This window comes from Haliotis cracherodii, unplaced genomic scaffold, assembly GCF_022045235.1.
Source record: "Haliotis cracherodii isolate W230 unplaced genomic scaffold, xgHalCrac1.p SCAF_2, whole genome shotgun sequence".
Lineage (NCBI taxonomy): Eukaryota > Metazoa > Mollusca > Gastropoda > Lepetellida > Haliotidae > Haliotis > Haliotis cracherodii.
Genome location: NW_027266275.1, coordinates 50,105,809 through 50,121,997, shown reverse-complemented (window position 1 = coordinate 50,121,997; position 16,189 = coordinate 50,105,809). Strand labels below are relative to the sequence as shown.

The 16,189-nt window shown below is 38.6% G+C and overlaps 1 protein-coding gene across 1 annotated transcript; it reads left to right on the top strand.

Moving 5' to 3' along the window:
• The first annotated feature begins 13,731 nt into the window (after positions 1–13,731).
• On the top strand, positions 13,732–15,912 carry LOC139467650 (streptococcal hemagglutinin-like). The gene is made up of 3 exons (XM_071249173.1): positions 13,732–13,903; positions 14,099–15,460; positions 15,503–15,912. Exons 1-3 carry the CDS (start codon positions 13,732–13,734, stop codon positions 15,910–15,912), a joined length of 1,944 nt encoding a protein of 647 aa, XP_071105274.1.
• The last annotated feature ends 277 nt before the right edge of the window (positions 15,913–16,189 follow it).

Genomic DNA, 16,189 nt, shown 5'->3' with positions numbered 1-16,189 from the left:
TTACAAATATCCCTTGTAAAACCTTTCAACATGTTCAAATGACACATCGAAAGGCCATTGTGAAAAACTGCACCATGTTAGGATTCTTAAATACAGTTTCAGCTTGACATTGAGTACTTTAAACTTTAAAGTGAAAAATACATTCACAACAAGTGAGCTGTGTCTGCCAATCAGAGTCGGTGAGTAAATTGGAGTAGGGGACTAATTTCGAAGGTAAACTTGTTTCAACGTTTAACAACTACATGCATTTGTTTTTGTATCAGACAATGTGTGTTATATTCCATATATTTTACTTCAAAGCATGTTATCGCCAGTCAGTGCTGTTTTGCTAAGGTGTCGTTTCAGCTATAACCCGCTTATTGCACATTATTAGTTTCAATTTATATTTATAATCATTTTAACCACTGTAATAAGTAAAAAATGAAATAAAAGTATATAGAAAATAAACAAGCACTTGTTATAAAATGTGCATCCGCAGGCAATATTTATAAGATAATCCTGCATGTAGCTGTGGCCATCACACTGAAGATGCACTTCACTTCTTTCTCATATGTCCAAATTACAATGATTTAAGACAGAATATGTACTATTATGTTAAGGGATATGATCTAAAATCAATTCTATTAGGTAATCCTGAAAGAACGTCAAAAATAAACTTAGAAATTCTTAAATCAGTAGAAGACTACATTCAGCTATCCAGTAGGTTTTGTGATTGTACATAGCATCTTAAATTTATAATACTATTCCTTGCCGTATATTGCAGTACACTATTACTACTAAAAATGCGACCTGACAGCGCCGACAACGTAGTTTCTATAATAAGAGCATGTATATAATTGTATTCCTTGACTGTACTTTTGTCATATCATATTGTATTCTAATTCTGGAGCGGTATTCAAATAAGTTTTTGCTTGTTTATCCATCCAGTTCACATATAAATGTTTAAAACAATATTTAGTAAACAAATAATTTAAACTCATGCAACAACATAGCGTGTGGAGACGATAGACCACTGAAAAGAGCATATATATGCACATCCAATGACCCCTGACATCACATGGCATTGTTTTGCCAGTGTGTCAGGCAACAGAATACTACGAATTACATCACAGGGTACTGTGACCTGTTTGAAAAGTTAGGTACTGTATTCTAAAGGTAGGCCCAAAATTCTAGACAATCCAGTGATTGATATTGTGAACATCAATCCACACTGTTAGATGGTCACTGTCAGATGCCATGAACCAGGTCACTGAGCCTGATCACCTGATCTATTAGGTTATTTCTTATGGGTGAGGCTAAAACGGCACCTCAGCAAAATGTCACTGATTTCTCCAACGAAAACAGCACCTTGATTTGGCAAAAAGGGCTACTAATTGTTGTCTGTTATCTGGAGAGACATGTTGATTCCTGGCCGAAATATATATAAATGAAATTTCTATAAAATTACTATTTATTTCCTACTTACTAAAATAAATATGACATATATAGTATACCTGTTGTCCAGTTTCTTGACATTTTCGCCAGACTCAGGTTCAGCTTGACATTGAGCTAATCTGAGTAAAGCTACTTAAAGCTTCAAAGCATGTGATCTTTCAATGATAAGTTTAGTTGCACCTCCCAATCAGAATCATGAGTAAATTTGAGCAGAGGCTAATTTCTAATGTAAACTATTTTTAGGTGACTAACATTTAACAATTATTTGTGTTTGCAAGTTTAATTGCATTTATTTTACTTCAAAGAAATCAAAGCATATTATATTTTCACAATAAGTTTAGTTGCATCTCCAAATCAGAGTCGGCAAGTAGATGCTAGTTTTTAATGTAAACCTTTTTGAACATTTCTCAGTTATTTGTGTTTACAAGTGACCATGCAAGTTTAATTTCATGTATTCGGGCATATTCAGACCCAAGGTAAAAAAAATAACAAGGTGCTGTTTTCACCAGGCAATAGTAGGCGAGGTACTATTTCCCTTTATAGTATAACCCTCTCTTACAACTAGCATAGGTTGATGGGGACCAATTCCAACCCGGAATGAGTGGGTATGGTTTTACGCTGTTTTTAGCAATACCACAGCAAGGGACACCTGACATAGACTTCACACATTGTACCCATGACAAGAATCGAACCTTGGTCTTCAGCACTTCAACCACTAGGCTACCCCACCGCCAAAATTCCCAACATGATAAAGTTGTCATCACGGTATTCTTCAACAAGTTCAAGTGAAAATATCCATACCTTTCAAATGTCTTATCTTCCACTTCACAATGTTCACTGTTGCAAAACTCCTGTCATTTAATTTGTTCTTGATTATTCACACCTGCAAAAGTAAGTTTAGTCGGTACGGTATGAACTAAAAAAATGAGTCACTATAGAGTATCTAGATAAAGGAATATAAATAAGCAAACATATTTCTACATCATATACATTAGCAAGGATTAACATTAGTTAGGTAGATTGCTTATCCTACAAAAAATAAATCACACATTTACTAACATATATAAAACAGAATAAGTGGCTTAAAGAAGATAAATAACTTTAATACGTGATCAATATTATTAACATATTCCTTACCTGAATCAGAGACCATATAACAGTCTATGTATTATGGTCTCTGTCTGAATATGTCACATCTTCAGCTCCCTGCAATCGAGGTTGTGAAACATTTCTGCTGTAGGAATATTACATCCGCTGGGATATCCCTTGTCACACTGCCTGGCATGGTAGGCAAACGCATATTCCATACACCACATAGGTATACTTCCTAATACACACTGTCGAAATCCCCGCGGCTCCCAATATGGCCTGTATGAACTGTAATCGGCCAACCTCGTCTCTTTCCGTAACTGCTGCAGAAATGACCGCTCGTCATTCGTGACCAACTCGTGTTATTCCGGGACAAGCAAGTCTACCCATAATTCCCTGTATGGCCGAGGGCGCCATTTTGGAACACAAATGTAAACAAACACTCAAACCTCGTGTAATCGATGTACACCGTGATGCTTGATTGCGATATGCTTACCTCGTGTATCGATACATTATTCTCAATCACCTCTAACTCGGAAATCCCGGTCGAAATCCACCTGAGCCATCCACAACGAGGACGTCAAGTATTTCGAAAACTCGATTGACAGCCGAAGGAAGGAAGAGCAGCTTGCAGATTCCAGGTACGTAGCAGGGCTTCGAGACATAATGTTCCATGATTTCTATACAGAGATCTTATGGAATGGATTGATTAAGATATTTTCCTGATCTCCATGTTACTACTGTTAACGTCAAGGGCCTAGGTGCTACAGGTGCAGGACTTTTAAGGGTCGTGTCCTTATTCTCAACATAACGATGGGATTTGATGATGAGGGTTAGTTACCAAGGGTATAAATCTGGCAAAGTGCATGTCAAAAACGTGGCATTCAATTCCAATCATGTGTTGCCACCTGAACCACCTGAAAGTGAGATATGGATTACAATGAATAATGACAGCTTATCAATCTTTAACAAATTCACACTGAAACATTGAAAGGATAAAGACAAGTTAGTTGTTTTCTGTTTCAGCATGTTCAGGGTTTGTGGGCAGGTTCACAGACATCCTCAGGGAGGATACCAAGTATTGAGTGAGTGTTTTTGTTTGTGATAAATACAAACTACATGTATTCATCATGGTATATTTCAATGTAATGTGAAACATCACACTCACAATAGTCCAGCTCTGTGATGGCAGCCTGTAAATAATTGAACATGGACCAGGCAATCTAGTGATTGTTATTTTCAGCAAAGATCCATGCCCTCAGAGTATGATGACAACCTAGTCTGACCACTCAATTCATTAGTTGATTAGTGTTTGCAGCAGTAGAAACTAACACTTTCAGTCCACTAGTCCTAAAATGATAGCATATAGCAAAACCTTTAAAATGTCAAAATGACTAGTGCCAATTTCTAACCCTGGTGTTTGGATGTTGTGTTTGTGTGTGTATGTATGAGTGTATTTAGGTTGGTTTGTTGTTTAACGCCACACTCAGCTATATGACGGCGGTCTGTAAATAATCAAGTCTGGACCAGACAACCCAGTGATTCATATCATGAGCATCGAGCCACGGAATTTAGATCAATGACATGCATCAACCAAGTCAGAGAGTCTGACCACCCGATCCCGTTAGTCGCCTTTTACGACAAGCATAATGGCCTTTTACGGCAAGCATGGGTTGCTGAAGACCTAGTCTACCCCGGAATCTTCACGGGTCGAGTGTATTTAACTTTAATCATGAATCTTATACTTGTTTCTCTGTGCTTTTACAATGTAACCCAAATTTTCTCTGGAATAATAAAGTATTCTCTTATTTATATCATTTCTGAACAAAGTGTCATATCAAGGTTAGATCTCTGTCAAAACGGTGCCATGGAAAAGCCAAACAAATAGCCTAGAAATTAAAGTAAATACTGCATTGCATTAATCTGCATTTCAAGAAAATGTGGCAATAATTCATGGAATGATATTCACCTCGGTGAGGATCTCTCTGCATTGTCGAACAAGTTTTTTCCTATGTAATGTATGTGTTGAATGACCCTGACTTTGTTGTCAAAATATTGTTTTAACATTTGTTAAATATGGGGATAAATGTCATCTCTGAATGTTTGACATGAATTATTATGATTAGGGTAGTTCTAAGTCGGAATCACAACCGGGGTCTTTTCATTTGAATCAAATGTACAACATGTACAGTTTGGACATTTCTGTTATGTGAATGCTACTTATGTTTGTAGAATGTCCGGATGAATAAAAGAGACAGTCATCCGTGCAGCATCAATGCAAAGAAAGACCATAGAAGAGCAACAGTGAGTGGTAAATATTTTGAAATTATTCTGTTTGTTTCATATGGTTATTTTGCAAATATGTCTTCAGTTTGTTCCTTATCGCTGTGGGCACGGATGTCCTATTATCTAAGGCACTACAATTTTCTGTGCAGAGTTGCATCTCTTGGGCTTAGCAGAAACCTATAGTCATGGGTTCAAATCCTGGTTCTCCTTGATTATGTTGCTAGGTTTGTCAGCATTATACACATACTCGTGGGATTCATCAAAGACCTGCATCACTTAGGACTTTCTTCCCAGATCAAACTAACATGCGGTGATATATCTGGAATACTGTTCAAAGCAGTGTTAAAGCCAAATCATTTATTTAACACTGCATCCAGCAATAGTTTGGCTATATGACAAGGATTGTGAATATATATTTTTCCATGTTGATGAGTTGAAACAATCACTAAATGACATCTCTTAAAAAGATTCCCAGTATTCCAAGCCTAATTAATAGATAAGGTTGTGATTGAGTAGGCTCATTGATCACATGTAATCATACCACAGTGATGTGGGATATTGTCCATAATAGTTATCATCGGTTTGTCTGGACCTAGTTCATAACATTAGTCACTGGTTTGTCTGGTTGAGATTTGAGATGTGATTATCTTAAATGTTTAGCATATAACAAGACTCACATATGACAACTTAAGTGATTTTGCTGCCTTCTATCTGTAAGTACATGTGGCAACAATTCTTTTTGATTGCTAAAATCTTTTTACATAATGCTGCAGAAACTGAAGTCCTGCTTGAGATCCCTGGATGAGTACTCCAGGTTGACAGTCTGGAAGGACCAGACAAGGGAGTCCTAAACAGAGGCTGCACCCCTTCAGATATCAGAGGTGATTTGCAGACAGCGATGATGAGGGTCCTGTTATTTCAATGGAGGCCGACCGAGAAATTGTATGCCAAATGGTACTGGGACACACAAAGGCTGGCCTGGCTAATGTGAGAAGACCAACCAATGCCAAGCTGGAGTGGAATTCTTCCAGGACATTCAGGAAATTCTTGTAAACACTTGAAAGGAATGATAAATGGGACTTATTGTCTTTAAATGTGGACCCAAACACCAAATGGAAAGTTCACAATTCTACTAACACAATGCAGCAGAGATAGAGTCTAACTGGTATCCCCTCATCCTGGTTCCTGTTCATCCATGGCAATATAGAAAGAAAAGGAGGATTGAGGGAAAGTAAGTTATCTGAACTGGTGAACATAATCCGTAGGTACTGTCAAGCGAACAGTTATCACACTCTGTTATGAGTATTGAAGAATAGGATGAAATTGCATACTGCATCAGGAACCATCATGTGAACACTGTTCAATGTGCGATATACTATAGACATATGAATAAAAGAAATTGATAATTTGATTGTTGCTTATGTTTCATTTGCCAGCTGTGTAAATGGGGATGTTTCATGATTTTGCCTCAGTTTTATAGCCACACTTATGTTATGAAACCATGCATTGCTTGGGCATCTCAAGATAAATAACACATGTTTCCTTTGCTCTTAAAACGTCTGATGACACATTGATCTGTTATGTCAAAGGTTAAAGTCACAACCAGACAAAAAGTTTGTTTGTGGTCTAACTCTTCCTTTGGGCAGGGGTCGAAGTTGGAAAAAGGTCGTGTGTGATCTATATATACTACATTTTCCCTTAAATTGCCTTTTCTACAGAAGTCTTAGTAACTCTTAAACATATACTGGTTACATTACTTCCATATTTTGGTCAATGATATGTTGAATTCTACCAAATGACTGCATATTTGGTTTATGTGCTGGATAGCTCTTTGAAATGTTTTTGAAATATTTATCACTGATATTGAAGGTCAAATTCACACTCAAAAGTGATAACTCATGAGGGGTTGAAGTGTAAGATCAAGGCAACAGTGAAGGGGTCATTCATAAAGTATTTCTGCAATTATAACTAAAATGCCTATTTCTGGAGATATTTGTGAAGTATTAAGCACATCGTTGTTATATTATTTGAATACACATATATCTGCAGTGGTAACAACTCCAGTGTCAAATTAACTGTCAATCCCTTTTAATAAAATAATTCACAGTAACTGAGGAAGAGCTTACTGTAGTACCATAAAACTAGGGTGAGGCAAATGTCAATGAAGTTAGTATTTTGGATATAACAAGTACATGTACCGTTACAAATAGTCTTATTATCATCTCACCAGGACCAAAGGCCCAAGTGAGCACATTGTCAATGACTTTTTCTTTTTCTCAGTACAAACTGGAAGTCTGGACATGAAATTTAAGGATATCATTATACAAGAACTGATGTTTGTTCATTAAATACCTTTAACATCCGAAAAGGACAAAATATGAAATTGAACAATTTTCTTCTCCAAAAATGTTTTAGGAGGATATTTACCATTAAAATAACACAGAATATTACAACAGGTATCTGTAATGCACAGGCTAACATTATTTACCAGAAGCAAGTCATGAAGAAAATTTGCATCCGGATACCTTCCGGAAACCTTCCGGAAACCTTCCAGATGCCTTCAACAACCTTCAAATTGCTTGGTATTTTCAAGTTAATTTTTTTATGTGTTTCACACTTAAGTGAACAAAATGCACCCCCCAAATTTTGACATTTTTTTTGGAAGGTTTCCGGAAGGTATCCGGGCCGGATCCAAAATGGGAAGGTTTCCGGAAGGTTTCCGGAAGACGGAAACCTACACTTTTTTTGCTGTGAGTAGGGACTACTTTCGCTGTTTATAAACAAACATGTCGTCGCCCTCGTCATTCGGCGATCGAGTCAGAATTAACCATCGGGAATCTGGATAAACTACAGAGATAATTGCTTTCATTATCTAAAGAACAGTCTAATATACTGAAAATCAGTGTCTAACTGTGACGTAGCTAAGGCATTTTATAAGTTTTGGCAACTTTGGAGAGGCCTAGCCAAGCGGGATCAGTAGCCATATCTGTGCTTGTATACCTCTGCGGCTTGAACCTTTCTCCACAAATTAAAATAGTTAGATTTGGCCGAAATATGTTTGAATTGTTACTTTGTTTCCTTTTGTCGCTGTGTGTACATCTGACTACACTTCTTAACGTTATGACAGGACAGACCGACTGTCAACAACGTCTGACCGTGGCCGTGACGTCTCATAGACTAGGGTTAGAGTAGCTTCCCTTTGACAAAGGGCAGTTACTCTAGCAGACAGACCGATCGATTGCCGCGAAAGGCAATTAAAAACAATTGTTGTTTTGCGTATATGTTGCTTCGCCACTGTATAAGAAAGATATTTCAGTTGGAACTATATTGGCTACTGTCACTGTCCGACTGACACATCACTTACCCTGTGACGTAATAAATATAAATGCGCGCATTCCAGGAAAACTCGCAATGTTTCGGTAATGTTTTTGAGAGAGGGAAAGCGAATTTGTAAGCACAGAATTAAAGAATGACATTATATGATAAAGAGGTTATCACGCTTGTGTCTTTGGGGATGGCATATATCCTGTATTAGGAATAAACAATATGTATTTAGCTCGCCAAGGCTCGCAAAATACAATGTTTATTCCTAATGCAGGATATTTACCATCCCCAAACACACTCGCGTGGTGATAACCTCTATGTATGTATGTATGTATGTATGTATATATCTATGTATCTATCATTTATTCACATGTTATCTGGCTACTCTTGACCTTATCGGGTTTGAGATAATAAAAAATCGCAAACACATTTTTCTAAAAGTCTTTTATAACAACTTGTTTTGGGTTAGAAAGAATGCAACATAAATGGCCATTAAGGTTGCACATTGTCTATATTTTTCTTTGTAATTTTCATCGATCATATCGACAAGATTTATGGTAAAGGTTAGGCCAAAAAGCTAAAAAGAACTATGGTCCCAATATAATTTCCATTTTGGACATACTTTCATTCTCGATCCAGTCTGGACCAGACAATCCATTGATTTATATTATCAGCATCGATCCATGCAATTGAGATCGATAACATGCATCAACCAAGTAAGCGAGCCTGACCACCCGATCCCGTTAGTCGCATCTTACGACAAGCATAGTCGCCATTTACAGCAAGCATATGCATGGGTTGCTGAAGATCCTCAGGTACAAGTAGTATCATCGACAACTGTTATAAATATTATAGCCTTTTTATGTTTTTGTTATTTCTTACCACTATTGCCAGTATTTCAGCACATAAGATGAATATATAGGGCGACGGGGAATCACCTTGATGTCACCCTCTTGATAAATCAAACATGGCAGATCCAAAGCCATTCACAAGAATAAAATATTAAATTCAACCACCTACGTTTGGAGTCACCGGAATTAGTAAATGAGGATGTTTTGTCAATTAATGTCCAGTCAACAGTGTCAAACGGGTTTTTTTTTAAAATCAATCATTAGTGAAAGACCGGGTATTTGATATGTGTCTGTATATGCCATTAAGTCATAACTTACTCCAGTGATTTCGCCGATTTACCTTCCAGTTGAGGTAGTCTAATTGTAGATTAGATACCAGACACTAGAGTCTGAGAGACATAGTGGTTAGTTTTGGGGTTTGACTTAATTGTGTTTGTTCTCAACATTTCATCTTGTTTGCGTTATCGAGAGCCACTGTTATATTCACCGATGCGGCGGTTATCGATAGACCGATGCTTTCATATGAAAGATTGTCGAGTAAAAGGCGTGCTAAATTATATGGCATCGAATAGAATTGCATGTAACACATCATATTTGTTTTAAATAGGTTTGACGGTTGTGTCAGATATTACCAATGCAAAAAGTGTACTGATTACATTTGGCGCAAGTTTCCAAATTCTAGTACCTTAACATGACTTGCATGCGAATGTGAGTGCAATGACGAGGTATGTCTCCTTGAAAGTAAGCAGTTTCTTTTTAACTCTCTTTTTATATTTCCATTCATAATTTACAAAATTAAACTTTATTGTTCTGAAAATATGATGGAGGTACAAGCTAAAAAATGACCCAGGCTCTTTAATATCACACAGTTTCTGGTTAACCTGTCTAATGACAACCGGTTACATAAAAAACAGATTGTCATTTTGTTCACATGTAATCTTGATTATCGTCTTCAAATATTGCTGATATTGGTTTTACATCAGTGTTATTATTATTTTAATAATTTTTCCTCCGAGATTCAGCACTGACAATATTTCTCTTCCGGTAAGAAATGCAAACAAGACTGTCACATCAGACGACTGAAAGCACCAACATGTGTGGACATAATTCATCGAATTCATTGATGAAGAATCTTATAAAAAATATGTATCCAGATTTGAAGAATATGCATGTGGAAATTAAGAATTCTAAAATAATTGCAGTGTATCATTGTAGTGTACGGAACGGAGATACACCATTTGGACATTCCCATGCAGACCGTTATTACGGACACCTTCTGTGTTATTGCAGCCATAAAAGTTAAATTACAGCCATAAAAGTTAAATCATTTTGTTGCAAAACCTAACCTTACAATTCCACACGCGTCTTCACCTATTTTGGGCACGCGAGCGGTGTCAACTCGTCAGCCACTATCGACAAGCCTAATGCTGCACGACTGACCTTTACTCATGGCGACAGGGCCATCACTAGCAGCTTACACTTTCAACATTCTAGTTATATTTCATCATATCTTTTTTTGATGGTGAGGTGAAATAGGGTTTAACGCCGCGTTTAAGATTACTGCACTTTTAAAGCTGCGTGCATGCACGTGTTTGTGTGTGTGTAGCTTCTTGTAGTAGGACGGACTAAGGCCGATTTTATAGTGCTAGCCCACTGAGATACCGTGCCGCAATTTGACATGAATACCCTACACAGACACAGTATATCGCTCCGAGCCGACCAGTCCTTGTTTTAGCCCCTTAAAGATGTGCGCGAGGCAGGCTAACAACAAGTACGCCCTACCACTAGACTACGGTGGCGTCTTTATTTCAATGATTATATTGAGTAAGGAAATGTTCAAATTTACAGACGTGTATGGGTGTGTTACAAGACGCAGAGTGGCTGATCATACAGCTAGATTTTTTTTTATATGAAATGATGAAGTATATATTTGGATTTATCATGAAAAGGGGTTGCCAGTTGACTGGTTGCTTAAATGTACTGCATTATTGTGACCAACTTTACCTGCTGCATAAGGCGTTCACATCTCGCGTACACGATACTGAACTGAAATACGACATACATATGAATACAACTAAAATATATTTCACGTTTAAGGGCCTGATAAACACCACTATACAAACCGATCACAAAACGTCAACAAAGCAACATGGAATGAACGATCAGCTGATTCCATCGCCTCGTATCGGAGGGCAATCAGTTTTTGTACTAATTCTATGTAAGCAGTCGTGGTCATTCCTGGTGTATCATCAAATCATGGAACATAAACTGACAGCCAAAGGAAACTTTCCCGTCAATTTAAATTACTCTAATTTAAAAAAACAACAAGACAAATACAGATGCATGAAGTAAAAATTTCTATAGGGGCTCTATAGGGAACATGTCTGGGGAACGTGCAGACCCTAGCAACACCTTGACGTCGTTGGCTGCAGGGAAGTTTTGTACGATTCGGGCTGTACGGGGTTTGGCGTTGTCATGCCGATAAAGGACACCACATGGCAGCTGTTGTAGGACGATCAGACGAACAATTTCATTCATATAACGCTGAGCTGTCATATTTTCGCTGAAGACCATCAGTGGTGAAATCGTTCCGGAGATGCAAAGTACACATGTTCCGGTCTTCATTGGGCGTAGTTACCCTGGGTCTGCTTGTTCTTGGCCTGATATCTGCCCGGTTTGTGTGTAGCGTTACATCAGGTTTGTTACAACAACTCGGGAGCGACCAAACGTTCTAGCAATGTGGGCATGGCTGTTTACCATATCTATCATACCAAGGGCCCGCTCGCATTGTTCGATCGTCAGTATTGGCAATTTATTGGGGCATTTTATCAGTGTCAGTGTCTTACATGCCGTCCGTATCATTAATATACAATTGCACGTGAAGTTTCGGCTGCCTAAGCGGCGCGTGTTTTTTCACTTATTCGCATTTTGTATCACCTTCTAATGCTGTGTTTGGGCGATGTGTTTTGCATTGAACGTGTGTTTAATGTTTGCAGTTAAACATTAAACATTAAACGTTACCGATACAGGTAAAGGATGTACGTGTACGGGTTAACCGTCCAAAAGTGTTAATTTTAACACTTTACTACTCGCATGCCACATGCACTTCCGTTAAAGATTGGACCGACTGGGTCAGCGCACCTAGCGGTTTAATGAAGGGAAGCTCAATTGAAAAAGATCGCCTTCTTGTTCATACATAGCCGCTGTGATTTAGCTGATACTGCACTCACTCGCCGACTCTAGGAAGTGAAATAAATAATCAACATAGTGCTTTACCGACATATTTTGACGTATTGCGAGATGATCGTTTCTCCTTTATACAACTTGTTCACTAGCTATAGCAATCGTCTCACACCCACAAGACGGATTTCACGGAGATGTGATGATATCGGAATAGTTTATGTTGTGTTATAGTGGTATTGCTATATCCAAATAAACTGTAGCTCTCAAAACGTTTACGTTCCACTGACTGACACCGCAATGAAAGGTTTAAGAGAGTATTTGCGTGTGCGTGCGTGCGTTCATGCGTTTTTTGTGATCTGATGTGAAAGGGCACCTGGGTCTAGAGGTAGGGTCCAGCTCTTTCAAAAGAACATGCGTTTTCGTACGGGATGATGGAACTTGAAGCAGTTGCTTATCGCCTGATCGCCGGAGTGGTATTGTCGTTTCTTCTTATTTACTTGTAACTCTTGCTGCTGTGTATTGTACCTGCTGTGATTTGTTTGACAACTGATTTGGTAAACCAAAGAGAAGTGAGTTGCAGTCGTCTATGCGAGATATGACATAGGCATGCACTAGTGAAGAAGCTGCATGCTCGTCTAAGCACCTCATGATCAGGCCTATGTTCTTGATATGATATGTAATTCGAGACTCAGAGATTAGTCAACGATTAAACCAGTATTACACCATAGTGTATCTGCTAACACTAACGCCATGGTGAATCTGTTTCCATCACCCCCATAGTGAATCTGTTTATATCACTACCGCCATAGTGATTCTGCTTACATCACCACCACCATAGGGAATCTGTTTCCATCACCACCATAGTGAATCTGCGTACATCACCACCATAGTGAATCTCTTTACATAACCACCAGAGTGAATCTGCGTACTTCATGAACACCACAGTGAATCTGCTTACATCACCACCACCACAGTGAATCTGTTTACATCACAACCATAGTGAATCTGTTTACATCACCACCATAGTGAATTTGTTTACATCACCACCTCAGCTTACATCACCACCATAGTGAATCTGCTTACATCACCGCCATAGTGAATCTACTCACATCACAACCATAGAGAATCTGTTTACATCACCACTACCACACATAGTGAATTTGTTTACATCACCACTCTAGTGAATCTGCTTACATCACCACCACCATAGTGAATCTGCTTACATCACCACCAAAGTGAATCTGTTTACATCCCCACCACAGTGAATCTCTTTACATCACCATCATAGTGAATCTGCTTACATCACCACCATAGTGAATCTGCTTACATCACTACCAATATGAATTTGTTTACATCGTCACCCCAATGAATCAGTCATTACAGTGAATCGTCTCGCATCACCATAGCAGTGAATTAGGTCACATCATCACCATTGCTAATTAACTTACATTGTCACTATAGGTAATAAGATTACACCGTCACTATAGGGAATGAGATAACATCGTCACTATAGTGAATCAGCTTACATTGTCACCATAATGAATCAGTTTACATTACCGTGATAATGAATGAGCTAAAGTCGTCACTATGGTATCAGCTTACATCGTCATCCTTGAGAATCATCACCGCACTAGCAAGCGAATCAATTAATATCGGCACCACACTAGCAAGTGAATCTGCTAATATCAGCACCACACTAGCAAGTGTACCAGCTAAAATCAGCACCACACTAGCAAGTGAATCAATTAATATCCGCGCAACACTAGCGGGTGAATCAACTAATATCAGTACAACAGTAGCAAGTGAATCAGCTAATATCCGCGCAACACTAGCGAGTTAATTAACTAATATCAGCACCACACTAGCAAGTGAATCAGCTGACATTAGCACCACACTAGCAAATGAATCAGCTAATATCAACACCACACTAGCAAGTGAATCAGCTAATATCAGCACCACACTAGCAAGTGAATCAGCTAATATCAGCACCACACTAGCAAATGAATCAGCTAATATCAGCACCACACTAGCAAGTGAATCAGCTAATATCAGCCCCACATTAACAAGTGAATCAGCTAATATCAGCACCACACTAGCAAGTGAATCTGCTAATATCAGCACCACACTAGCAAATGAATCAGCTAATATCAGCACCACACTAGCAAATGAATCAGCTAATATAAGCACCACACTAGCAAGTGAACCAGCTAAAATCAGCACCACACTAGCAAGTGAATCAATTAATATCCGCGCAACACTAGCGAGTGAATCAGCTAATATCAGTACAACAGTAGCAAGTGAATCAGCTAATATCCGCGCAACACTAGCGAGTGAATTAACTAATATCAGCACCACACTAGCAAGTGAATCAGCTGACATTAGCACCACACTAGCAAATGAATCAGCTAATATCAACACCACACTAGCAAGTGAATCAGCTAATATCAGCACCACACTAGCAAATGAATCAGCTAATATCAGCACCACACTAGCAAGTGAATCAGCTAATATCAGCACCACACTAACAAGTGAATCAGCTAATATCAGACCCACATTAACAAGTGAATCAGCTAATATCAGCACCACACTAGCAAGTGAATCTGCTAATATCAGCACCACACTAGCAAATGAATCAGCTAATATCAGCACCACACTAGCAAATGAATCAGCTAATATAAGCACCACACTAGCAAGTGAATCAGCCAATATCAGCACCACACTAGCAAGTGAACCAGCTAAAATCAGCACCACACTAGCAAGTGAATCAATTAATATCCGCACAACACTTGCGAGTGAATCAACTAATATCAGTACAACAGTAGCAAGTGAATCAGCTAATATCCGCGCAACACTAGCGAGTGAATTAACTAATATCAGCACCACACTAGCAAGTGAATCAGCTGACATTAGCACCACACTAGCAAATGAATCAGCTAATATCAACACCACACTAGCAAGTGAATCAGCTAATATCAGCATCACACTAGCAAATGAATCAGCTAATATCAGCACCACACTAGTAAATGAATCAGCTAATATCAGCACCATACTAGCAAGTGAATCAGTTAATATCAGCACCACACTAGCGAGTGAATCAGCTAGCGCTAATATCAGCACCACACTAACAAGTGAATCAGCCAATATCAGCACCACACTAGCAAGTGAATCAGCTAATATCAGCACCACACTAGCAAGTGAATCTGCTAACATCAGCACCACACTAGCAAATGAATCAGCTAATATCAGCACCACACTAGCAAATGAATCAGCTAATATAAGCACCACACTAGCAAGTGAATAAGTTAATATCAGCACCACACTAGCAAATGAATCAGCTAATATCAGCACCACACTAGCAAGTGAATCAGCTAATATCAGCACCACACTAGCAGATGAATCAGCTAATATCAGCACCACACTAGCAAGTGAATCAGCCAATATCAGCACCACACTAGCAAGTGAATCAGCTAATATCAGCATCACACTAACAAATGAATCAGCTAATATCAGCACCACACTAGCAAGTGAATCAGCCAATATCAGCACCACACTAGCAAGTGAATCAGCCAATATCAGCACCACACTAGCAAGTGAATCAGCCAATATCAGCACCACACTAGCAAGTGAATCAGCCAATATCAGCACCACACTAACAAGTGAATCAGCTTGTATCAACATCACTCCAGCTAGTCAATCTGCTCATATAACTGAATCAGCTAACATCAGCATAACGTCATCAAGTTAATCAGCTGATATCATCACTGCACTAAAAGTCAATGAGCTACTATCATCACTATGCAATCAAGTGAATCAGCTAATATCATCACAGCACCAGCAAGTGACTCAGCTAATATCAGCACCACACTAGCAAGTGAATCAGCTTATATCAGCACCACACTAGCAAGTGAATCAGCCAATATCAGCACCACACTAGCAAGTGAATCAGCCAATATCAGCACCACACTAGCAAGTGAATCAGCTTGTATCAACATCACTCCAGCTAGTCAATCAGCTCATATAAC

Bases quoted from the DNA above. Each gene is read 5' to 3' on its own strand.
- LOC139467650 (XM_071249173.1), top strand. From the start codon at position 13,732: ATGAATGAGCTAAAGTCGTCACTATGGTATCAGCTTACATCGTCATCC. The intron at 13,904-14,098 runs GTGAATCAATTA...ACACCACACTAG, and splicing joins AATCAGCACCACACTAGCAA to CAAGTGAATCAGCTAATATC. The intron at 15,461-15,502 runs GTGAATAAGTTA...CAAATGAATCAG, and splicing joins TATAAGCACCACACTAGCAA to CTAATATCAGCACCACACTA.